Here is a 25,374-nt window from a genome sequence, read left to right on the forward strand (position 1 = left end):
TAATTAAAATGGAAACAAGAAAGCAGAAAACTTTAAAAAAAAATAAAAAACCTCTATCCATGAATTTATTGATAATGATGTTATTCATTTTGCTTATTTGGAAAAAAACAACTAAAATAAAGATGCAGAACCCCAGAACCTTGACTGACAAGATAATACTCTAATCAGGATCTTGCATTCTGACCCAAGCATCCCCAAACCAGCCAACCAACTCGCTTTCAAGGTGATGGGGGAGATTTTGCAGATAGATAGCATTCACCAACAGTTCCCCAAGTGAGAAATCAGTTCTTCTTTATTTGGAGTAGGAGGCAACTTTTTTATGCTAGATAACCTTGTGTTGGAACAGCTTTGAGCCTAAATTTTAAATCATAAATTCTATGCTTGTTGTGCAGCTGGAGGCAAAATGCAGTTACCCAACCAAGGCAGAAACTACATCTAAAAAAGTGGATGAGTTGATTAAAAAAAAAAATCTATAGCAGTGTTACCACAAAATAAAAGAGTAACATGGAATGTATTTGTGGTAATGTTGGAAGATTAATTCCAAATTATTGACAGTTTAATTGACCTACAGGAAGTAGGGCTTAGTATGCTGTGCTGCTCTTCACGTTTTAATCTTTTCCACTGGGTAGAAAACCACTTTTTCCAAGTATTGGGTTTAAAGTTGTAACAAATGGTTGCTGTGGGTTGCCTGGTGGTCAGACAACAGTGCTGGACTTGTGACCAAGTCTCTTCCTCTTCCATGCAACACTTGCAAAGCTCATCCTGTGAGCAGGGCTTGGATGCATCTTCTCCACTCTTGTCCCAACCTTGCTAGTTACAAAAGCTCTTTATATGTGATATTCATGTGATGATTTGACCCCCAGGCTCCGACTGCATGAAGAAAAGGTCATTAAAGATCGACGTCACCACCTGAAGACATACCCGAACTGCTTTGTTGCCAAAGAGCTGATCGACTGGCTGATTGACCATAAAGAGGCCTCAGACCGAGAAACGGCAATTAAACTAGTGCAGAAATTATTGGATCACAGCATTATCCACCATGGTAAGTGTAATATCAGCTACTAAAAAGTTCTAAGCTAAATTTTATTGACTGCTGTGAAACAGAGAAATCCTGCTCCTGCTCTTCAACAAAGTGTAGGACAGGTAGGATCCTTTCCCTGCCAGAAAGGGAGCATCTCCCTTGAACTGTGCTGCTCCACAAGGTCCCTTGTGTCCTGAGGGACACGTAGAGGCTGAAGAGGTGTGGAGTGACATTCCCCGTCTCAGTACTGGAGGGGGAGTCACTGGAGACTGTGCTGCTGCTTCCCTGCCTCGAGAGCAGCCCCAGATGGATCCTGTCCCCTCTCTCCATGCTGCCCTCACCTCCCTGCTCCCTAGAGCACAGTTTTCCAGCTGAAAAACCCATCTGAAAACTCAGCTGGCAAATAAAGGTCATTTTTCTCATGTGGATTAGTTCTCTGGCCCTGTCCCTCACACCAGCTGCAAAAACATTAGTGCTGGTACAGCTGCAAGGAAATTAGTGGTCCGACTGTGCCCAGATTAACTTTCTCCTAAACTTGTTGTCTATTTGAGATCTGTTCCTTTCAGCTTCTTGACTAAAACAGCTTACACTGATGAAAAGGAGAATTCCAATTCAGTGGTAGCATTTAGCTGCCTTCTGGTGCACAAAAAAGCTAAGAAGCATACAAACAAAGAAGATCCAAGCCCTTGATTTCAAACATATAGTATTACTCATTTCAAAAAGGCAAAATGTAGCATTTGTTTCTTTTTTAAGAGAAAACTGAGCAACTGCGAACAGACAAGTGTTGAGTTTATGCAGGGGTCACTGTATGTAATACTGCTGCTATCTGCAATACATTAACAACACCTTAAAGTAAGAAATGCACTTACTGAATGCGTGCCATTTCTACAGCTTCTGCTTGGCTATTAAATGAAAATTCTGGGTTGTTATGGAAACTGGGACTCACGGTAGATAGTTAAAGAATAAAGTAATTTTAGGGTATTCAAATCTGACTACTTAATTCTCTATTGAGAAAATGTCAGTGAAGAGTTGCGTGGATGCCTGAGTGACTTAATTTAATTGAGCAAAAGATGTTTTATAGCCGAATCCTTGTTTAAAGCTTTACCAACCTTCAAATGTTTTCTACCTCAGGATCCAATTGCACACTGTAACTTCCATACAAATTTTATGTATATAGGTGTGTATATATCACACAAAGAGCAGGTGTTGAAAATGTTAATATATTGCACTCAAATTTAATAAAATACTTTGCAAAGTGAGCTAGGGTAAATTCAGAGGGTTTCAATCAGGTTCTGCAGGATGCTCAGAGCATCCTTTCAACTCCCATGTCAAGTGAAAGGGGTACCAGTTCCTGCTCCTGTGGTGCAGAAGTTGAGCCCATGTATGTGGGCTGACAACTCTGCTAAGAGCAGCTTGATTGGGATATCTTTCCCATTAATTTATGCCCTTGCTGGAGCTCTGCTTTGCATTTACAAGAGCCCATCATCAGCTGCTGTCCTGTAAACCTTATTTAGCATTTCTCAATGTGCTCCTGTTGTACCTACCATTCGCTAGCTGGCATGGCAGAGCAGTTGAGATTATTTTAAGAGGGCAGAAGGCTTTGATTTTAACTGTTTCTGCAGCAAGTCTCACTTTTTCTACAGCACTGCTTAACTGATACACTGAACTTTAAGAAGTTTACCAATCCTTACATTATTGGGTGTTCTACACTGGTGGCCTTTTAAGCAAACAAGCTGACAGTCTGTTTTCATCAAAAGGTTTTCCAGGTGTATAGCAGATGGATGCTTTTTTCTCTTTATGTTCGCAGTAATATTCACAAAACTGATGAACACCTATCCCCGCTCACCTAGAAATCTGGTTACCTATCTGAAAGTTTTCTCCAGCCTTTCATCAGTTACTAGAACTGAATAAAGTTGTATGCTCAAAAACACAGGGGGTTAGGCTCCATAGACAATTGCTTTGAAGTTCAGCAGCAGTACCTGCTAAATGGATCCTCAACTCCTTAGCATGTATATGAAGAATTTTTTTTGTTATTTTATGTTTCAGTTTGTGATGAGCATAAGGAATTCAAGGATGTCAAACTGTTCTACCGCTTCCGAAAAGACGACGGGACGTTTCCACTGGACAATGAGGTGAAGGTGTTCATGAGAGGACAAAGACTGTATGAAAAGTATGTTGCATTCAGTATCCGTAATGCCTTGATAATAGTACCATGGGAGGCAAATGATACTTGTTAGTCTATTTTTGAATAGTCAGAGGCTTTCAAATCGTGCAGGAATGGGTCAGAGCAATCCCATGACTTTAGTTTGTAACCCTTCTTTCTCTTTCCCATTTCTCTTTTGCTCTTCTACCATGTTTGCTTGTAGCATTTTATTTAAAATGAAATAGCATTTTCTGATGTTTTGGGTTGAAAATACATTGTATATGAGAACCCAATGTAAATTTAAGCCCTTGCACTCTATTCTGTAAAAATAATGACTAAAGGATGATTTGTCATGTAAAACTGTAATCACAAGACCTAAAATGTTAGTACATCAAAATGCACTGAAGAAGTGGCTACATATCTGTTGTGACTCCATATCCACAGCTTCACCAGGAGGTGTGATTTTAAATAATAGGTGAAATTAATCTCAGTCTGCAAGTTCCAGTCTGCAAAGCTTCTATATCAGAAAGGTTATGTTAAAAGTGGTTTGAAAAAACCAAACAGCCAAGAGCATCTAATTAAGATTTGAAACAGATGATTATGCTGAGATACTGAATATCCCATGGGGTTACTTCAATCAAATAACTAGGCAGCTTAACTATACTTCCCAATCTATAATTAATGACATTTTTGTTCAGGATGTAGAGACTGTGATGCAGTACTTTGAAGCAGAGTGAATAAAATGCATGTTGGCATATGCTACAAACTTAATGCAAAAGTTGTGATATGTTATTTACCAAAAAGCTTGAAGTAGGGCTCCAGACAGAATCCCATCCACTCTCCTGCTTGGTTAGAGCAGAAGCATGCAGCAGCCGGGAGAGATGTTGTGTCTTCTGGCTGGAGTAATTTTGTTTCCCTCTTAGAATAAAGCACTCAGGATAATCCCAAGTTTAAAAGCTGATGATAAATATTGTTTTCAAGGTTAGAAGGCTCTGAAGGTCAATTTGGTGAAAGAGCAATTAAACTGAAATGTAAACCAATAATTGTAAATGCCACTCCTTTTGTTGCACCCATCCTATAAAATCCCTGAGACTCAGTGATTGTGACTACTTAAAGTAAAAAAAAAATAATTGTATAAGACATGAGAAAATACGCCACTGGAAAAAATCCTTCATTGGATGCAGTGGGACCGATGAATTGAATCACTCATCTCCAAAATCTCCTGTGCCTTAGCATAGCATTTGCTCCTTTAGACTCTGTAACACGCAGTGCCTGCACGCCTGGCCCATGCTACGAAAAGCCAATCGGTGTGTCTACAGCAGAAACCCTTTTTTTCTATTTGTTTTTCTCGTGATTGACCCCCAGCCAGCAACTAAGTACCATGCAGCCGCTTGCTCTCTCCCCCCTCCCCGGTGGGATAGGGAGGAGAATCGGAAAAAAGGTAAAACCTGTGGCTTGAGATAAAAACAGTTTAATAATTGAAATAAAATAAAATATAATAAAAACAATAATATAATAATTGTAATGAAAAAGGAGACAACAAAAAGAGAGAGAGAAATAAACCCGAGAAAGACAAGTGATGCACAATACAATTGCTCACCACACACTGACCGATGCCCGTCCCGTCCCTGAGCAGCAATCGGCCCCTCCCAGCCAACTCCCCCCCGTTTACATACTGGCCATGATGTTCTATGATATGGAATATCCCTTGGGCTAGTTCAGGTCATCTGTCCTGGCTATGATCCCTACCAGCTTCTTGTGCACCTCCTTGTTGGCAGAGCATGGGAAGCTCAAAAGTCCTTGACTTAGAGTAAGCATTTCTTAGCAACAACTAAAACGTCAGTGTGTTATCAACATTATTTTCGTACTAAATCCAAAACACAGCACTGTACCAGCTAATAGGAAGAAAATTAATTCTATCCTAGCTGAAACCAAGACAATTTTCTATATTTCTATTTCGATTCTTCTGTGAGCAAAATAATTTTTTGTTGGTGACACTGATAACTGTCCTCTGCATGAAAGGAGCCATGGTGGGAAGAACTCTGTTCTGCCAATGTCTGCTTCCATCTCCATTTCTCTGTGTGAATAACTATCTCCAAACCAATGTCTAGTGTCCAGTTTGTCCAACACTGTACTAGCAGAAAAATGTTCATAACAGTATAGATTGTTCCCATCTTGGAAAAGGAGTTAATGCCAAAAGCAGCACCCATATCTAAATCTAACTGCATCCTCATGAGCTGTTTGCTTGTAGGTGACGTATCTAAAGGGTTCAGAAACTTTTAAAACCAGCCCTGAGTGCTAAATGTAGTGTAGATTAAAAATACATGGCATTTCAAAACCAGTCTGTGACAGTGAAAGCTAGCCAAAATTCTCCACGGATCATTGGAAATATTTCATATTCATGGGAGATAAGAATGCATACCTGGGCTATCTGGGCTTCACTTTGTTTATTGTAGCAAATCCAGTGTGCAGAGCACTTGGATTTTTTTAGGCCCCTTGTCCATGCATGCTTATTAGCAGCACCTTCACAGCTTCATTGCATGCATTTTAAACTCAAAATCTAATAGTGAAAGTCAGACTACTACAGAAAGAGTTCTGCAATGAAATATGTGTATGTGTGATGTATCTGTTGTATCAGTTTGCTTATAGTGTTGAGAAAGAAAATATTAATTCAGTGCAATTAAAATAGTTATTAAATGGCAACCACTGGAGAAAAGTATTCGTGCATAGATGTGGAGTCACTTACCAGTGTATTCAACTTGTTTATCAAAATGCCTGTAGGCCTAATTTCAATAGAAATTAAACTATGCCAAAGGAAATCTATCTGAATCCAACATATTTTTAAAATCTGTGTCTAATTTTGTAGATGTTGCTGATCTACATTAGGCTTTGCTAGTTTAAGATAGACATTATACTAATATTTCCTCCTCTTCTCCACCCACTGCATTAGGGCTGGAGTACCATTACATTCAGAAGTCACTGTAGTTTGTGCTTGCCAAAAATTGCAGACATGTTATGCAACATCAGTCTATGCAGATTGGTACCCTCAATGGGTAAAATAAGCAAAATGCTTTAGGAGGATCAGCAGGTTGTTGCACGGGCAGAGGAGTGGATGTGTTGGGCAGGTTCCCTGCATGCCGACAGCTGTTTTGGGTAAATGCCCCGTCCTCTGCCCTGGGACGTGGGAACATTAGATCTGTCCCCATGGTGAGGAGCTCCCTTTCCCTGTCTGCCTTCTGTGTGATCACAAAGCTTATGTACCCTGGACTCTCCTCTCTTGTGGCATTACCTCCAACTGTGGACATCTTTGGTGGCTGTACTTGTGCCATTAGAAGATTTAAAATCAGTCTCTGACTGTATTCTCTCTTCATTTGCACCAAAAATTATAAATCAGAGCAGATTCCCTGCACATCATTGCAAACTTTGGTAATCCTTTCTGTGAACATGCTTTGAGTTTCAAGTTTATAACTAGAGATGAAACCTACTAGTTTTCCTACAGCTCTGTCTGAAAATTGTTGAATAGTTTATTAGATCCAAAGGTGGTATCAGTTTTCATACTGTACAGGACTGACCAAATAGATTGAATGAGATAAACATGTTCCCTGTTCAACAAAACCCTCCCAGCAAATCTTAAATAAATCCAGCACAGACCTTTCATAGCTTTAAAAAAAAGAACAAAGAAATCAAGTTGTGCAGGTATCCTATTTTTATGATGTTTGCAATTCTCTGTAGGTTTTGGTCAGGCACATGGGATTGTTGTGTTTCTGGTGCAGTTGAGTTTAGGAACTATAAGTCATCTCATGACGTTACTTCAACTGAGCTTTTTCAACCAGATTTCACAGTGAAAGAAGTGCAGATTTATGGTTTTAATTTCAGGAAATCATTCAGATAATTTTGAGACTGCGTTCTTTGAATCACTTTCATTTTAACTCATCAGTGGTTAATTCAAATTTATCCTCTGGTGCAGTTATTTAGATAAAACAAGGTTAAGATTTTCTTTTGAAAAGGGTTTGAATTTCAGTGTTTGGCTAACTCCATTCCCTTCATGCAGGGTAACACCAGTTGTGGCAAATATTATGTTTGAATGGCCTCATGTGTTTTTGAAACAAGGAGAAAATGGAAGAGATAGAGGCAGTTTTCGATTCTGGCTAATGAAAGGCCAGGTTTTTGGCTGATGTAAATTGGTACGGCTTTGTTGACAGCCGTGGAGTTACAGTGATTTATTTCAGTTAGTGATGTAAGTCTATGGATTGCTGTTTCTGGGTTTGTTAAACTGTCAGTTTGTCATGTCTGTTTGTTCACAATTCCAAATCCTTTGCAGTGTTGTTCTGGGCGCATGCAGAAGGGTGTGAAATGTCAAGCTGAGTGTTTTTGCACTTGATATTTTTCCAAATTTCTTTTGTGTCTCTGTAAAAATCTAACGATTAGCATCTCTTTTTCAAGGGCCTCTCTATCTGTGATTTCAATGAGCTAGTCAAGTAATTATAGACTTATCAAATAACAACTAACACAATCTTAAGGATTTTTTATTTGGTGCCCGCAGAGCCTGAGTAACCAATTCTGGGTAACCGTGAAGCAGATGGTGCAAAAAGACACGAGCTTTAGGTTTGGGTTTTTTTTTCTGGGGGGAAAAAAACCTGGTGACTGAGACACATTTAAAGATGGTCCCTCGGAGGTCTGTCTGTATTAGATGTGGTTAGCATGGGACAAAATGTTCCTGTGCACGCAGATGCTTGTAAATCAAAACATGAAAAAGAATAAAGTCTTTGCAAGAGTTCTGGAGTCAATACCTTGTCCCCTGTGGCACATGCGCTTGCTTTTGGCCTCATCCCTGACTTCAGCTAATTTGACTTAGTTCTTACTCGGCTCATAGGTGCTGGCAATGACGCACCAACATCTAAACGAGCAGTTCATTAAGTCTGCCACTGACATACAGCTGTGGTTGAGCAGCCTTTGCCTGGTTTGATGATCTGCTGCCTGGTGGTCAGATCCAGTCAGTTCAGGCTTCTGGTTTGCTCTCCTTAAAGTCAGGGGAATAAGTCTTTCAGATGAAATAACAGGGGCTGGATGTTGTCAAACCTCTTCATTGTAATTTCAAATGAAACTTCTCTCTATGTTCTTATGGCACAGATTTTTCTGTTGTCTCCCAAAGGAGGTGAAATTATATTCTGTGAACTCTGGACATACTGTCAGTTTAAGAAGGAGATGGCCCACGTATGGATTTACATGAAATTCAATTTTTTTATCAGAAGGGCAAAGATTAAGCACTTCCAGAATATTCCTGTTGCAGTTCAGTTGTGCCCTTAATTTCAAAATAGTTGGTGAAGGGAGGGAACTTATTAATCTTACATGGAAAAAATATCCATGCCATTCTTGAGCTCTTATTCTGAAATTCTTAGCACTAGTCCTATTATTAGCCTATAATAAATAAAATAATTATGAATAAAAATGAAATTAGTAAATAAGGAGGCTATGGTGCACAGTTTCCCCCCAAAAAAAATAAATAAAGTGGGTTTCTGTATTGAAAAGGAGTGATTCTCATTTCTTCTTTCAAACTGTCTTCTCTTTCAAACTGTCAACCTTACTTTCACATTAACAAAATACTGAGGCTTTTTTTTGTCTTTTTTTTTAATAATATGTAATTTGCATAGGTTACTTGAGTGGAGAAGACTTTTATTCGTATCTTCACGCTAGGTACATGTCAATTGCTAGGAGATTTAGAGACACCTCGTGCTGTCCTCTGAACTCAGGTGTTACATGGAGCCAGCTGAGGCACAGAGACCCTGAGACTCAGATGTTAAAACATGCTCAGGTGTGTAACTTACTGATTGCACCTGCATCGATAAGTATTGGATGCTAAATATTTATCATCAACCACCCAAACCACAGAACTACCTTTTTTTCTTTCTCTTGAATTTTTCTGCAGCAGTTTTAGAGCTTACAGAGAGAATTTTCAAAACCATCTAAATGATTTTGGGGCATAGTCCTGCTAACTGTAAAAATTAATTAGGAATTTTTGAACACGGTACTCACAATCTGGTGCTTCTAGGCTTATTTTATTTCAAAATTGATTATACAGTAACTTATAGAGAAGCTAAAGAACTAAAAAAGGGAAATGGAAGCTGAAAAATCCTGTTTTCTTTTAGGGGAAAAACAAGAAAGCATTAACTTCACACAGAGATAGAAAGCCTAAATTTCTTGACTAAGCAATTATAATTCACATCCTAAGTTTAGATTGATAGCTTGAGGAAAGTTGTAGTAAGTCAGTGAAAAGTTCATGTATGTTTACTTAATATCAGTGAGATTTACCAGAATAGAACTGGAGTTGCTTTCGTGAAGAACCTTTTTCCCTATCAATTTTTTTCTGGCCATACCAGGCTGATGAGTTCTGAAAATACTCTTCTGCAAGCCAGGGAAGAGGAAGGAGTCAAGTACGAACGGACCTTCGTGGCATCGGAATTCATTGACTGGCTGATTCAGGAAGGAGAGGCCACGACACGGACTGAAGCAGAGCAGCTCGGCCGCAGGCTTTTGGAGCATGGGATTATACAGCACGGTGAGAAATTTACTGCTAGGTATCAAAAGATGCACTTTTTGTAGCACTTTCCTCAGGTTAAATCATGTGGAGGGGCTCTTGTCTTCTTGATCATAATATGTCTAAGTTCTAAATAATTTCAGGTAGGAGTCTAGGTAACTTTATTTAATAAAAGGGTGGCTTTTTCAAAAGCTCATTGTATTTGTTCTGAAAATTCTGCCTCAAATGCAGAATACAGCTAGAATTTGGGATTGTATGATAGCAACGTAAGGATGTGGATGAAAATCAATGCTCCTACGCTTGTGGTAATTAACTTGTAGAATTTGTTATCAGTGATACGTATAATTGAAGTAAATAGCTTTGTAAGGATCAGGTAGGGATTAGAGCCATAAATAAGCTCAATTGTCTGTGTAGAATAAAAATGACAAGTTCTGTATCTTCCTACTTGAGGACAGGAGCAGAGCACCACCTGATGCCAGAAAAGCAGCTTTCCCTCTTGGTCATGTTGCAGAGTTATTCTAGTATGTTTGGGCAAGAAAGAGAGTATCACTTTCAGCTGAAGTGTTATTGTATTTGTCCTGGTGGCATAACTTTGAGGCAGGAATGAAATATTTCTTCATGGTCCATCACAACATGTCTGGCAGATGCACCTTCACCAAGGAGCTCCCTCTCTGAAGGGTGGAGGAGGCAGAGTTTTCTCTCTGTACTGCCCTGAGGGTGAAGAAATGAACACCCCTGCCACTAAAAACTGTTTTACATGTTGTTGTCAGGTACTTTTAGTGCAAGTTGCCCTTCTGTGACCAGGCGTTTTCCACCATAAACATGTTGCAGGGCTTCTGAGCGTGATGAAGGGGTGCCAGGAGATGACAGAACAAGCTGGCAAAAGCTGTTAGCTACGTTGCTTAATGCACAACAGGAAAGTGATCAGATCCTGGTGATCTGAATGTTGTCACATCAACACTAATTCTGACAGAGAACAAGCAATTCATGATATTAACAGGTTGTTAATATACAAGGTGCTAGATTGACTAGGTTGCTTGTTGCTTTGTGAGGAAACCTCGTTTTAAGGAATAGAGAAAAATGGGAGTATAAGTGACCTACACAGTTCCTTTGTGGTTGTAATCATGCTCACATTATCTTTACCTTCCAATTACTAGGAGCTACTTCTGAATGTTTACAGTAATCAGCTTCCAGTTCTATAATTACCCCTCTGCTTCCTATGATTTATAGGGTGCCAACTGCTTGGAGCTTGACAGACAGGGAAGGTGTGCCACCCCTCCTCTTTATAGCAGCAATGATTTAATTCCTATTTTTACCTGAGCATTTTCTGTGTATTATATACGAGGTAAACTTTCCTTAAAAAAATATGAAGAAAAGAAAAAAAAAAAAGACAGAAGTGAGATTTACGCTGCTATTGATGTTTTTGCAGAGGAAGTGAAGTCAGGCCTTGACATTTGGTGCAAAGCTGGATTTACTTTGCTATTGAAATCTTTGCAGAGCTAAGAAAGTCAGGATGTGGCTTTTATTGCAGATCAACCTTTGTTTCATTAACTAAGGCAAATGTTGAGCAGTGCACCTTGGCAGGGAAATAATTTTGCCCCCGTCAAGCTGGGTTTCTGGGGGGAATTCCCGAGTGACGCTGGCCCTGCTCACCTTTATGGATTGCCCTGGCCAGTTTTGCAGATTTATCCCCTGCCCATCCTCTTCTAGCAGCCAAGAGTGCAAGCAAAGTGCTCTCTTAGAAAGAGATTTGAAACTCATGAAGTGACCACAAAAGGAGCTCTGCGAATTAGTTGACTGCTGAGGAAGCGGCCCTCTCACTCCAAGGTACCGTCATCTTCCTTGCTCAGATTTTATTGGGGCAAAGGTAACTCAGTGCGGATTTCATGCTGCCTTGATGGAGAAGCTGGGAGTAAAATAAAACCCAATGATGTCCTTGAGATTTATCTTTACCAATAGACATGCTTTGTGCATGCTTCTAAGCAGGAGATGTCATTCTCCTCTGGATTTCACTGAAACAATTTGTCTAGATAGTGTTAGGAATATTGATGAAAGTACTAGCAGAATTAACACAGAGTTGGTTTGGGGTTCGCCTTAGAAAGTGGGTATGATCTGTGCATTTCGAAGGTTTATGTAATGCTGGCTTCCTCTAAGAAAAGAGGTCGAAATCAGAAGTCCCAGTACAGAATTGGGGATATAAACTGTAAAACGACAGAAGTGGTATTCTCTTTTTCCCCCCCCATCTCACTGAATTCTAGGCCTAATTAAAAAAAAAGAAAAGATACTATTCTCTCTAAGTACAGTAAATTCATTTCACCATATTATGCTCCCTTTGTTTTGTATCTGGTCGGCAGTACCAAAATGTTACTTGACACTAATTGGCATCCTTGTTGGCAGAACCAGCAGAAAGACTCTTGACTGAACAGGAGTGAAGAATAAAACATTTTCCTGGCCTAAAGGCAGTCTTTTGCTAGCATTATTGTTTGATATCCACAATATGGAATAAAATAAAGCTTGCTTTACTATTCTTATGAAGTATTTATTACCTTTACCTAATGCAGTAGAAAGCAATAGAAATAGTTGCATCAAGTTGCCAATCTCAGTAGTCATTTTCCAGCCACAACTGAATCGTGCAATTTATTTTTACTAATACTGACTTTCATTGCAATTACTCAGAGAAGCTCTATTCTGCAGCTGAGGTACTGTATTCAAAACAGCTTCCTGACACATTTATCTTCACTTTAATTGGTCAGACACAAACCAGGTTTCACACAGGAAACAGACACTGATGCTAATTTTAAAGAGGAAAACAGCAGTTTAAGAAGAATTATATAAATGCTGTAAAAACATAAAATGTTTCGGTTTAAAAATAATCTTCCTGATCTCTTTGGGCATATATAACTATATGTATTTCCCCTGCCATACATGAAAATGATGAAACGTGCTTAAGTGCTGAATTGCTTCCTTCCAAAATCCCACTGGCGCATACAAATCGTAACCCACAAACCACCGTTTTCACAAATAGGAGCCAGATGTCCTTTCCTAGGGACTGGTACCTCCAGGTACTACGGAAGCCAAAAGATATGTAGGCAGCAGGGTATTATGCACTGTACATTTCTTGAAGGCTTGCTTTGGCAGTGTAATTGCCAGTAGTTATTCTGCGTTTGTGAACACTGATGGTCTTCGCCAGAATCTAGGAATAAAGATTGTGCAATGAATTATAAACATGGTGATGCGCATTCAATAAGGGCAGGGACAAAAGGCGCCCAGAACACATTTCTCAGCTGTAGAAAAGCCCATTTCTAGTATAGCAAGGTAGGTAGAGCTTTGTAATATGAACAGATAAGACTTTCCTCCAGGAGACTGGATCTTTCCTAATTCTTCTTCATATGGAAATGGTGAGACAGATTAGCTACTGTGGTCAAAATTCACGTGCAGCAAGAGAAGAGGAAAGTTCTCTCCCAGCTCTAGGGTAGATCAGACCACAGCGAGGATGGGCTCAGGGCAGGCAGAGGACAGCATGAGCATCCAGACACAGTCACAGCCCTTGCTCAGTCTGGAAAACAGAGATACTGAGATGTCCACTGAGGAAGGAGGATATTCACAGAGCTCTTTCGGCTACCATTTTTTGGTTCATACTTGCTTATGGCATTTGCTGCGGCACGAACCCTGCACCTGCAGCCCCAGCAGCACAGCACCGCTGACATGACAGTCCTCCTGTCCTCCTCCAAGGACTCGTTGGGTATGGAAGCTGGGGGGATGAAGAAACATTTGCCTCCCTTGCAGAAAGGTTTAAGGTCTGGAATCTCAAGTGATAAATATTTTCCATTTTAAAATTTGGTTAATACTGTTAAGAAGAACCTGTGCCTTCTTAGGACAGGAAATCTGCATTTCTTCTGTGGCAGCAACCAAACCATAGCACATCTAGAAATACTCTTCAATATGTTGTGGAGTTTAAAGACGCAGTGATTGCCCTGCACCTCAGACAGTATGGCCTGTGCCGCTCCCAGTCGAGCCTGTGAGAAATGCGGGTCCGAGCAGCAGCACTCGCCGTCCTGTGCCAGATCACATTCTCTCTCTTTCGCTGTTGCTATTTTCTGAGCTGCTCCTTACTTTCGAGTGCGTGTGCTTAGTGTTGTTTCCTCTCTGACATCCCTCCAGCACCTTCCCCAGGCAGTGACCGCAGCGTGGTTCAGCACGAAGCGGTTTGCATGGCTGTCTGCTGTGCTCCAGGAGGTGGGATGCAGATTCCCAACCTCAGGCCAGCAGAGGAACACACTTGTGATCAGTCCTGGAAAGGCCATGGACTTTGCTTTCCTGAATGAGCAAGGGGTGGAAAAATCTCTTTTGGAGATGACTGGCTAGCAGGTATCTTCTCTGAAACATTTTGTCGGTGCTAGGATTTTATAATGGTAGTAAATATGTGGTAAGATGTCTTAGGCATGATATAAGTGTCTTCTGCCCCCACCCTCCTTTAGAATACCTTTCAGCTTTAAAAAGTTTTATTGACTTAATTGCACTTGTCCAGAGCTGGTGCGTTCAACGCAGGCACATGTTCTGCTGGCTCAGCACAGAAGCAGGTGCTTACCACCTCTCAAGAGTTAATCTTTTATCAGCAAAACTCCACTGTGCAAATTACTTTCAGAGATGAAAACAAACATTTTGTAGTGACTTAGTGAGAACAGTAAATATTGACATATGCTATCTCCCTGTCTCTGCAGAAAATCTTAAAACGTATTTAATTTTCCCTGTTCTTTGCAAGGACTCTGTACCTTTATACAGCAAAGTTTCCTTTAACAAGACGATCAGTTCATTTAGTTTTAAGCATCAAGATACATGATGCGGTTGAAAGTTTGTTATAATTGTGGAAGTAGATTAAATATCTAACAAAGTATTATTTCTTTTGCTTTTGTTGAAAAGCTTTCCCTCATCTAAAATTTCTGTAAATCATGAAATATGTGTTGCTACATTTACTTTAGATGTCCAATTGCTTATGATTAGCTGACATTTCTTACTTTGTAAGTGAAAACTTGCCATATATGTGAAATACACACTTCTTCCTTAATTTGAGATTTCTCTTTGGAACCCTTGTTCTTAGAAATATCAACTGCAGGTAGCAATTTATAAGTGCCATTGAACCGTCCATGGTTCAAGGAACAAATCCTTGACTTAAATGATCGTAGGTTTTCTCCTCCAAAATTAACACATAGATTTTTTTTATACAATTTTTCTATTTGATCTAACAGCTGGATCACATCAGCTGTTGAATATATCCAAGCATTCATTGTGTATACTCCATGCTAAAAATTATAAAAGATCAAATTTTTACAGATGGTGCCTTGATTTATCTCAGTAAAACATAAGCCTTCAGTTAGTCTTTGAAGTCCAGCAACACAACTTTGTTTTTGTTATAAGCCGTGTTTCCCCTGAGGTGATGCCATGCAGAGGCACTCAGGTGTTTATTTGTGTGGCAGTTCTTCCCCAGCAGTTCCCATACATAGGGACAGTAACCTCACCCACGGTAATTCAACTGCTTATGCTAAATCTAGAGACTACTTTGGATATTTTTCATTATTTTGCACTGGTAGGAAAGTCAGAGAATAAGAACTTTGTATGTAATTGTATAATCTTCCAGTTTCCTATTCTATCGGCTTCTCATTTTGCTCTTCTTGCAGTTGTCTTTATCTAAAGCAGGGATGGATTTGGTTTTTGAAAGAACCACACGCTCTATGCATTATGTAAATAACATACGAAGACTTCTTTTCATATTAACTACCGAATTCTATTTTCCTGCCAGAGAATGGGTTTCAGTTTTTAACAGCTGCAACAGCAAAAGAAGATACCCAGATGGGCCTTTTCATCTTCTGCTTCCCTTGCCACAGACTGTACTTTCCATACTTTATTTGGAAGCAAAGAAAAGCAGTTGGCTATGTTCTGTAAACTTGCTAAATTAAAGACGATAAATCCTCATATACAAACTGAAAAGACTGCTGAAATGTGTGTGATTCAACACTGGCTTTTCATTCTAGAGTAAGTTGTATGTATTTGAAAATAGACTGCAAATAGATGGCAAACCTACTGGAAAGACAGAATGTATATAGAAACACTGATCTGCATACCTATTTTAAGGCCGCGGAAATAAAATGTTAACGCACCAAGCGGGACATGCCACTTCAATAAGAGCAGGATACTCTGTATTTCAGTTCCTTAGGAACTTTTGGCAGTTGTCTATCGTAATCCTGGTGCTTTAAAGGCAGTATAAAAGTTGTCTAGACTTTTTTTGCACTATATGAATATACCACAATTCCTTGAAACAGCTCAGAAGACACAGTTCTCTAATTGTATCACAGTTTTTTTTCTGGACCTACTTACAGGTCCAGGACCTACTTACTTCTGGACAGGCTTACTGGCCTCACCCTTAGGTAGGATGAGCTGAAACAGTTCTCCGGATTTTGTATTTCAGAGCCAGGATCTGCCTTGCAGTTTTATATGAGAGGGTCGGTGGAAACTGGAGCAGTTCAAGCTTAGATCTGTTGTCCATTCAAAGTGAATTCCTTGCAATACAAATGAGAAACAAATACTATTTAGTACAACTGCACTGCCAAGAGTTTAACATGCCAGTTGAGTACATTCACAGGTGGGTTTATCTGCAGTCTACGTAGCATATAGACATTCATAAAAGGTGGAAATCAAGTGTTGTGTTTATATGGTGCAGGGAATCCAACACCCAAGGCCCTGTGCTTGCTGAACATCTGTAGTCTCTCTTGTTGGTTTGAGGGAGCTCCAAGCAGGTGGAATTCATCAGTGTGTAAAAGGAAACAAATCTGAATAGCTGCCATTATTAAAATGCATTTGTAGTGCCAGATTAGCTTTAGAAAAACAGGAAGGCTTTGAGAGGAGTGGGAAAAGCATTGTCCAATGCAGAATAAAGTGTCGGTTATTCTCCAGCCGCACGTGTGTTGGTGCAAGGCAGGAGTGGAAGAGGGAGAGGGCAGGAGTGGCAGGGTCCTGCGGCAGAGGTGGGCAGCAGGGAGCCGGGGCGAGGAGCAGCCGAAAGCCCAGCAGCCGCCCTGTGCGGGTCCCAGCAGCTGGTCAGTGTTTCCCAAGCTTGTGGGCTCACCCTCGCTCTGTGAAAGCCAAAGATGATGTGCACTTCCACCGCTTCTCTGGGAAGGGACCAAATCTGAGCTGGCAAAAGGCCTGAGGCACAGCAGACACAGGCTCAGCAAGCTGTGTGCTATCTGCCGAGAGAGGCATTTTTTTAAGGAACAATTATTTTACAGTGTTGATTGGTTTCCTTCCCTTTTAAACACTGGTTCTGCTTAGGAGGGGGGAGCAAGGAAGCAGAAGGACACAGGGCTGGCAAGGGAAGCCAGACCCTTCCCTGAGCATGTTTTGGAAGCTGGCAGGAGCAGCTTGGGCCGTGCCCTCCTTCAGAGAAGCCAGCAGCCCCCCATCACTCCCTGCAGCCGGCCAGCGTGTGTCTCATTATCCTGGATTTCTTTTCGATATGACGTCAACTCTTGGGGCAATGCCCTGCCACTTCAGAGGTCAGAACTGATATGGTCATCTGTGACGTGCTATAGGAAGGTGCAGACTATTGCCGCTAGTAAAAGTGAAGGTCCAGAATGATCTCTTGCAGCTTCAAACTGGGTTTAACGTCATTTTAATAGAGGAAACTACCTCAGTAAAAAGACAAAGTGTACTTGCGGATAGACTGAGGCTGCTGCCTCATGCTTGGAACTATGTTTTGCATTGCTGGAAAAAATTTAGTGCTGCTTTTGTCTTTAAGTGGGGAAAGACATGACATATCCATGCTGAAAACTCCATATACTCTGCTAATGCTTTTATAGCCTCTTCCTCTTAATCCAGCACAAGCACACGCGTACGCAAACAAACAAGCACGCACTTCAACATGTCCTCTGCTCTCTTGAGAAAAGCTGCTCATCCAGCTCCTCGGGGAACTTTGATCTCTTTCCCACCACTCCTTCGACACGGAGCAGCCGTTCCTTGGCTCCAGCCCCGGGCTTGCTTGGTGACAGCGTTGTGGTTCTGGAGATGTGCAGAGCAGCTGGAGCGCGGCGCTGGATGTGGCCTACTGGGAACTGCGACTTTCGGCTGGTAGAAAGCATTAATCACCGCGGTGGAGATGTACACAGATTACCAGTGCTAAACATCATGGGGAACTGAAGCGGTGGGAGGGATTCAGGGGAAAAGCCAGTTATGAAAATGGCCTGATTTTTAAGGCATGAGTCACACCATTATTTAAAATAGGCTTTTGTACTTTCTAAAGCCTCCTCAGTTCTATGAAATCAATATAAAGCTAATATTTCTATCTCCGCTATGCATCAGCCTCCTTGCAAAAGAAGAAAAGGCTGTTCGAGGCCTGTGCAGATTCCAGGACTTTATGTCAGAATTAGAAGCTGAAAGGAGATTTGCATGGATGTTGCAATTTTTATTTTATGTATCTGGACAGAAACTGTGAAGCAGCCAGGCACAAGAAGCAGCAAAGCCACCACATTAGGTGCTCCCAATCAGGGAAATGCCAAAATAAATATTCTGATTTTACTCTTCTTAACAGTAATGTAAATGGGGAATAGAACCCTTGCCAATGAAGTTCGCAAACTCTAGGGATAGATGAGACAGTAAACAAATAATTGAACGCTATTAATTAAATGGTTATTACCCTGAAAGAGGTGTGGTTTTGTATAACTAATGGTATAACTAGAAGGCAATACATTTAGGAAATGAGAATACAGGCTCTGCTCATTGGTGTGAAGCAATGCTGCGCAGGGAAAGGAGGATGTACAAGGCACAAATTGTTCCCATCTTATGCTTTTCGTGCAGCACAGTTGTAGTAACTGTTACTATGAGCCTAAGATGTACAAAAAGGATGAGTGCAAGTAAGAGATGGTGAGTGAGGTTGTAACTGAGCATGCAGCTCTGATAGCTGGATTTTAGGAAGGATAAAGAAATTATGAAGAGGACTCGAGGAGGGCTAAAAACAAGTCAGAATTTAAGGGGTGTTATTTATTCAGCTGATCAAAGATATGTTTGAGAGTTGGCTTCATCACTTCACAGCCTTCTCTACAAAGATTTCTGACCAGATCTTATGTAACTTTCTGATGAAGGTGTGACAAAGTCCAGGGATTGGCAGCTAAAGTTAAACAAAGTCAGCCTTGAGTTAAATCTTTATTGCCTGGCAGGGAAAGTAGCTGAAAGCTCGAACAGCTCGTGAGAAGAATAAAGTGGTCATTACAGGCTGCTTTGAAGTACAAGTAAACTACATTTTTGTAAGATTAAAAGGTAGTTTTTAAATTCTGTTTCTGGGAGAAATTTTGTGGCCTGTGTATGTGGGAGATTAGATTGGTGGGTTGTGACCATACCTCCAAAGTTTGACATCAGTGACCGTGAATTGGTGTTGGTGCCTTTCCCTCCAGGACCATAAATGCTCTTGTGCACTTTTATGATTTTGGAGGTTGCCAGTCACCATATTTTTACTTTACTCTCTTTGGTACATTTCTTTCTGTTTCATAAGGTGCACATCATAACACGAACATGTTGCCACATGTTCCAATTAAAATGGAATGAGAAACCCATGAAGTCATCCCACCTTGCTCTTTACATCACCCTCATCGTGTACAAATACAGGTCTTGATACTTGTCAGCTGTGGCCTGACTGTTTAAGACAAACTGAAATGGGTGCCAGTTTGCTTCTCTATGCTGCATAATGAAGGACAGTGAACTCATTTGGGAGTAATTAAGTCAATCCCTATCTGGAGGCAGCAACTTCCACGAGAGGGACAGATACCTGGAGCAAGACCTTGTTAGCTGCCACAAGTTTATCTGCTGCTTCTGTCTCCGAGTCAACACTCCACATTTGCTCGAGGTAACAACCTCTAAGTTACCTTTAAAGAAATCCCTTCCAAGCAAGTCTGTGCAGTCCTCTCAGCATTCGGCAATCAGCTTGGAAAAGTTTTTCACTCCCACTTTTCTCTGCTGATTGCAGCAAAACACGGACTGTTAAAGCAATTGAGCTGAGCACCCATGCCTGCGGCAGTACCTCTCACCCGGCAGGTACAAAGCATAACAAAACCAACCTTCTGTGCATGCTCTGCGTCTGGCATTTGAATAGTTGTGATTTATCATGGATGAGGGCATGCGTAGCTCCTCCTGGTTAACACTGAAAATCAGCCATTGCACTTGAGGAGTGCTTCAGGGGCACCCGTGTCTGCCTCCGCCTCCTCAACCTCTTCCTTCTGATCTGTGGTCTGGTAATCCCTTTTTCCACACCGTACCAGATACAGTCATTCTTAGGCAGAGTCAGAGCATGGACATTTCATCCCAAACCGTGAATAAGTTAGATGAGTTTAAAAAAAAAAAAAAAAAGCCCCATGAGGCACACCAACAATTTTTGAATTTTGGTGAGATATTTTATTTGATGATGTATGTACAAGGAGGCAGTCTGAGCTAACTACTCCTGTTTGGTTTTTTTAGCTTCTTCTTAAGTATGCAAAAAGTTACATGGTGCTAAAAATACATTATTTGCTCAATCTGAGGATGCACGGTGTTATTCTAACACTATCACATGAAATGTGAACTATCAGAAGAAATGAGGAATTAAACTATGAAAATCATTGAGCACTCCAGATTCTGTACTAATGCTACTTGTCATAAGCATTCTGGCTACAAACCCTTTGTTGCTTAAATCATATACAAATATTCTACAACGTACAGTCATTGGTCTTACCTTTTCCACTTGTATTCATTTATTGTATAAAAATTCACCCTTCCATGGACTACAGTAGTTACAGTGGGGATGAATTACTTCAGTGTGAAACCTAAGCTTTGCTGTTGTAAGTATATGAACATTACAATATTTTGGTCAAAACAAGTATTGTTATTCTAAAATATGTTCAGTATCTTGGCATAAAAAAGTTTACATTATCTAGTTTCATGGTCAGTAATTATTCTAGGATTTCAGAGTGCTTTATGATGTCTGCAACACGAGTGTGTGTTTATCTCTGTTTATCGTAATTTCTGAAGACTGTCAGAGCACTCAAGTTAGTGACACAAACGGAACAGAATGGTTTTAACTAAAAGTGTAGTGCCATAATATTTAACTTGAATCAGAAAACATACTGATATTTCTTATATTACAAATGGTTGGCAACAGTAATTCTATTTCCAAGGGAGTATTTGTGGGGCCCTCTTTCATTTAAGATTATGAAGCCCTGTAGCGTGCTGAATAAGTAAAGCTTATTAAAGTCTTTTTAAGTTTCAGAGAACTCTTTAAGATATCATTAAAAAAAATGAGATTTTTTTAAGTGTTTACATCAGGTTATTCTAATAAAGTGGTAGGATATTGCTAGATGTTACTACTTTTACTTATTGTGTCAGTAATCTGAAAATGAGACTGGTAGCTGCGAACACCTACGTACTAACTCTGCCTCTGATAGCAAATCCTTTTGTGGATGTAGGCAAGTCTCCAAATCTCTCCTCCTCTATTTCCCTTCTTCAAAAATAGTGATTGTTAGTAAGTGTTGTTTAATAGTATTGCATATTACATGTGTCCAAAGTGAGGAGCACAGCAGCAGTGTGTGCCCGCAATAATTGAAGTGTCAGAACACAGTAATGAATTGCTTGCAATGCTAAATTTGACTTAGCAAAGCCATTTTGCTCATGAAAGATGCATGTGGCTGATTTGAGGAAACAGCAGGTTCAGAACCAAAATGAAGCAGAGAAAAGCCAAGCGGTGCTGGCTCTTCTGAAGCTCTTCAACAGAACCAGGCAATCTAGGTAACGAGGGTCTTTTGTGTAGATGGTACTTGAAACATCACAGTTTGGCTGACTGGCATGACTTTTCTGCTTTATTCATGAAAAAAGGTAGAGTTTCAAAACTGTACCTTTTTTCAAAACTCTAAGAAATGCCTTACAGCCTACGCCACGCTGTGGGACCCTGCAGCAGACGATCTGCATGGCAGCTCTGACACAAGCACGTGCAGTTCAGAAAATTCCTGTGTCCTGATTATTCCTTGTGTCCCAAAGGCAAACGTCCATTTGTACAGACAGTGTCCCCTCTCTGACAGTGGCCCAGGCAGGCAAGAGACTTGCTTCTTTGCAAGATGGACATATGGTCTGACCTCATATGGCAGTTTCTGTATCTGTATGGAGGGCTGTGCACTGAGGATCACATCTAGGACTGACGTTTTCTTTATTGTCTGGATGACTTGACATCCCTGGCATGAATACACTGGAGAAGGTGATGTGGCTTTTTCCTCTTTGAGGCTGTTCCTTCAACTCAGAAGCATGAAATGACATACTGGCAGTTTATGTTTGAATACAGCATTTTTTGCAAGGCTATCATGTGTGTGGTGTACTTCTGTGTGGCTCATGGAGAGCAATCATCTGAGACACACGGAGGTGTTAAGAAGGGATGAGAGCAACAAAGAGTGTGTTGGGGATGAGGACGAAGGGAAAGCAGGCCAGCATGACTCCAGGCTCTGGATCTGGTATAGCACCTTGGGCTCTGCTACGTGTTGGGCCGAGCAAAGAGCAAGGCAAAAGTTCAGTGTTTGCAGTAGAAGGCTGAGGCCAAATGCCTGAGTCATGTACTCAAAGACTTGACTGACCTCTGAGTGCGTATCTATGTCGTTGTTTATACTTTACATATAAATATGTATAACCCACCCATTCGTATGATTCAATATTGGAAGAAATGCTATAAATGCTATAGGTAAATCCAGAATCTAGATCCTTCATGGAAAAGGTCAACTGTGGGAAATAATTTCTGTGGAAAGTGATCACAGGAGCTAGTGAAGATAGAAAAAACGCAGCCAAAACCTCTACTGCAACTATTTAAGACGCTGCAGTACTAATGCAGGGAGTACTCCAGAGGGCTTTCCCGCGATCAAGCCCTGAAGGAGTCAGAGTACTTTCGGGAGCTGGCACAGAGCTCCGTCCAGCTGCTGCATTTTTCATCGCTATTAAGATGCAGCATCAGTGGCAGGGAAGATGCAGACGTTACGGCGATGCTGCAGTCTGCGGGTAGGCTCAGTGCTCTTGCTCTGGAACCAGCAACCTGCGATTTGCTCTCACTGCCAAAACAGGTTGTAATTAAGACTTCTGTTCATTATGTAAGAAATGATTTTTGGCTGGGTGCCTGTTCCCAAACCTTGCGTATCCGTGGAAAGCGGGGAAGTAGCCTGCAGGAAGTGTCTGGGACATGGTGTCCGTGGTGAACAAGACAGAGGAAATACACAGGTCTTGATTCTTTGCTGCCCTGGGGCTCCAAACAAGGCAGTCGGTCAAAGCTCCCAGGCGCTGCTCTAGACTGATGAATTTACAAAAACACTCAATGTAAGGAGCTAAGTCTGTTCTGTAGCGACCACCAGCAGCAAACAGCATACAGAGGAAGCATGCGTGGAGATGCAGCATTATGCAACCTGTCACGGAAAATTTCCATTTCCACTTGGCAATATGAAGCGCTTGTCATTAATCAAGGTAGTGTAAATTAACAAGAAGTGCTTGTCATTAATCAAGGTAGTGTAAAAGATTCCTCTCAGCAATGGCCACTAAAGTTACTACTTTGTTATCGATGCTGTAAAAGCATGTATATTGAAGGTACCTGCATGAAGTTGACCACCTTCCTCCTTTTCCTGAGTCTGCAGAGGGGAAGAGGAGAGCTCCAAGTGTTGCTTCCTTACAGCGAGGCATGTAGTGCACACGTTGCAGATAGGTATGCTCTGATTTCAGTCCTACCAGCCATAGACTTTCTATCCACTTCTTTTCCTAGTGTCCAACAAGCACCATTTTATGGACAGCAACTTGCTCTACCAGTGCAGAATGAATTTCCGGCGGCGGCGGCGATTAATGGAGCTCCTCACTGAGAAATCTCGCTTGATGCCAGAAAGCCATGACAGCCCGTTTTGCCTGCGCAAGCAGAACCATGACAACAGAAAACACACGAGTTTTCTCTCAGGTGACTCATCAACTATACTGCTGTCTGTAGGGTGACTCCATGGGATGTTAAAATAACTTTTTTGTACAAGTGTTTCAGTGTTTGTCTGAAAAAAAAGCAGGGCTGGATATCATGTGTCTCTGTTCGTAGGGATTGTCCATTCACTCAGTTTACCAAATCTTTAGCTCCCTGTGGTGGTTTTGTATCTGTATCAATACTGATCAAAATTTGGCATCCATCAACAAACAGAACTGGTTAAAATCCCCCAAGCCCAAAGTAATTTGTCATACATTCTATGTGGAGTTTTCGAGGAGAGTAAAAGTGAGGGGAAGAGGTCCTGCAGTGTTTGCTGTACAGCAATATCTAGGAAGAACGGAAAGAATAGATGTGAAGTAAAAGGAAAACTGGAAAAACTTACTTCCCTGCATTTAAATGCCTCCTAGAAGACACTGCCAGGGGACCAGTTCAGCCATCATGTTAGCTACAGCATTATACTCCTGCAGGGACTCTTCCAACTATGTTGAACATACTAACCCCTTCCTGGTGTTGTCAGCAAAAGCATGGCTTATTGCTATTGTTTTAAAGAAACAAGGGAAATGGGTTTAATAATTGATACCGATTCCCTTTCTCTCTATATTTTCTCTCTGTTTGTAGTGAGTCCCACCAAGGAGATAAAGATTGTGTCAGCGGTACGGAGGAGCAGCATGAGTAGCTGTGGCAGCAGCGGGTACTTCAGCAGTAGCCCAACGCTCAGCAGCAGTCCCCCCGTGCTCTGCAACCCTAAATCCGGTGAGCACCAGCGTCACTTACAATGCACAGGAGCACAGACATCTGTCTGGGGAGAAGGCAACGTGAAGAATGCCTAGCATCGTATCTAAGTTTATATTTTCAAGGATACATTAAAAATTCACAGCGCCACAGGTTTTGTAGGCCAGAGGGGACTACTATCATCTTCTAGCCTGAAGTCCTGCTGCACACAAGCCAGACTCTGCCTCCAGTAATCTCTGCATCAAGCCCATAATTGTGGTTTGAGCTGCAGTTTATCTCTTAGGAGGACGTGCAGTCAGAGGCCCAGATTTGCCTTTTCATTGCCAAGCTCTGAACCGATTCAAATTTCCTCCCAGAGACATTCCTTCGGTGCAAGTCGGAGGAGATTTTAACTGTTCAGTGGCCGCTTGAGTTGCTATAAAATAAGACAACACAGAAAACAGCAGCCTCTAAAAAAAGAGGCAGCATTGTCTCAGCCTGTCAGGGACCATTTCAACATTTTTGTTTGTTTAGATCTTACACTGGTCTGTTTAGGAAGCTTATTTTCCTTTTGAAAGGATTTCCTATCCCATGCCGGAAGATTAAACACACCCATTCTTCCACAGTTCACTTAAAATTGTTTCTTACAGTACATCTGGGAAGGGGAAAACAGACCAGGACAGGCATTGTTTCAGCCTCTCTGTTTCCCTCAGAAACAGCCCTGAATTTCAAAGCAGAGTCCCTGCTGCCCTTCGTTCTCCTTATTATTTCAAATTTACCGTGTCTCTGCCGATGATGTGGGGTGTTGAGCAACGGGAGAAGGCTTCAGTGGATCTGTGTAAGCTTTGCTTTCAAAAGGATGCTGGCATTTGAAGTGATTACTAGAGAGTGCCTCAAGCACTATATGAATCCTGTTCAAAACATTGACAATTTACTCCGGAGATGAGTGAGCTAAAGTGCATTTCATT

General features: G+C 41.1%; 1 protein-coding gene across 1 annotated transcript in view; it reads left to right on the top strand.

Annotated features, from left to right (window-relative positions):
- Positions 1-863: 863 nt before the first annotated feature.
- LOC104165085 (DEP domain-containing mTOR-interacting protein-like) overlaps positions 864-25,374 on the top strand; it is a gene marked incomplete at both ends in the record, with an annotated part of 27,616 nt that continues 3,105 nt past the window's right edge. Inside the window, 5 exons of the mRNA XM_009704666.1 lie at positions 864-1,042; positions 3,068-3,191; positions 9,542-9,720; positions 23,495-23,680; positions 24,314-24,448. Coding sequence (XP_009702968.1) covers positions 864-1,042; positions 3,068-3,191; positions 9,542-9,720; positions 23,495-23,680; positions 24,314-24,448 — 803 coding nt within the window. The remainder of the gene's footprint in view (positions 1,043-3,067; positions 3,192-9,541; positions 9,721-23,494; positions 23,681-24,313; positions 24,449-25,374) is intronic.

The sequence above is a fragment of the Cariama cristata genome, unplaced genomic scaffold (assembly GCF_000690535.1).
Source record: "Cariama cristata isolate BGI_N322 unplaced genomic scaffold, ASM69053v1 scaffold10610, whole genome shotgun sequence".
In the NCBI taxonomy this organism is placed as follows: domain Eukaryota; kingdom Metazoa; phylum Chordata; class Aves; order Cariamiformes; family Cariamidae; genus Cariama; species Cariama cristata.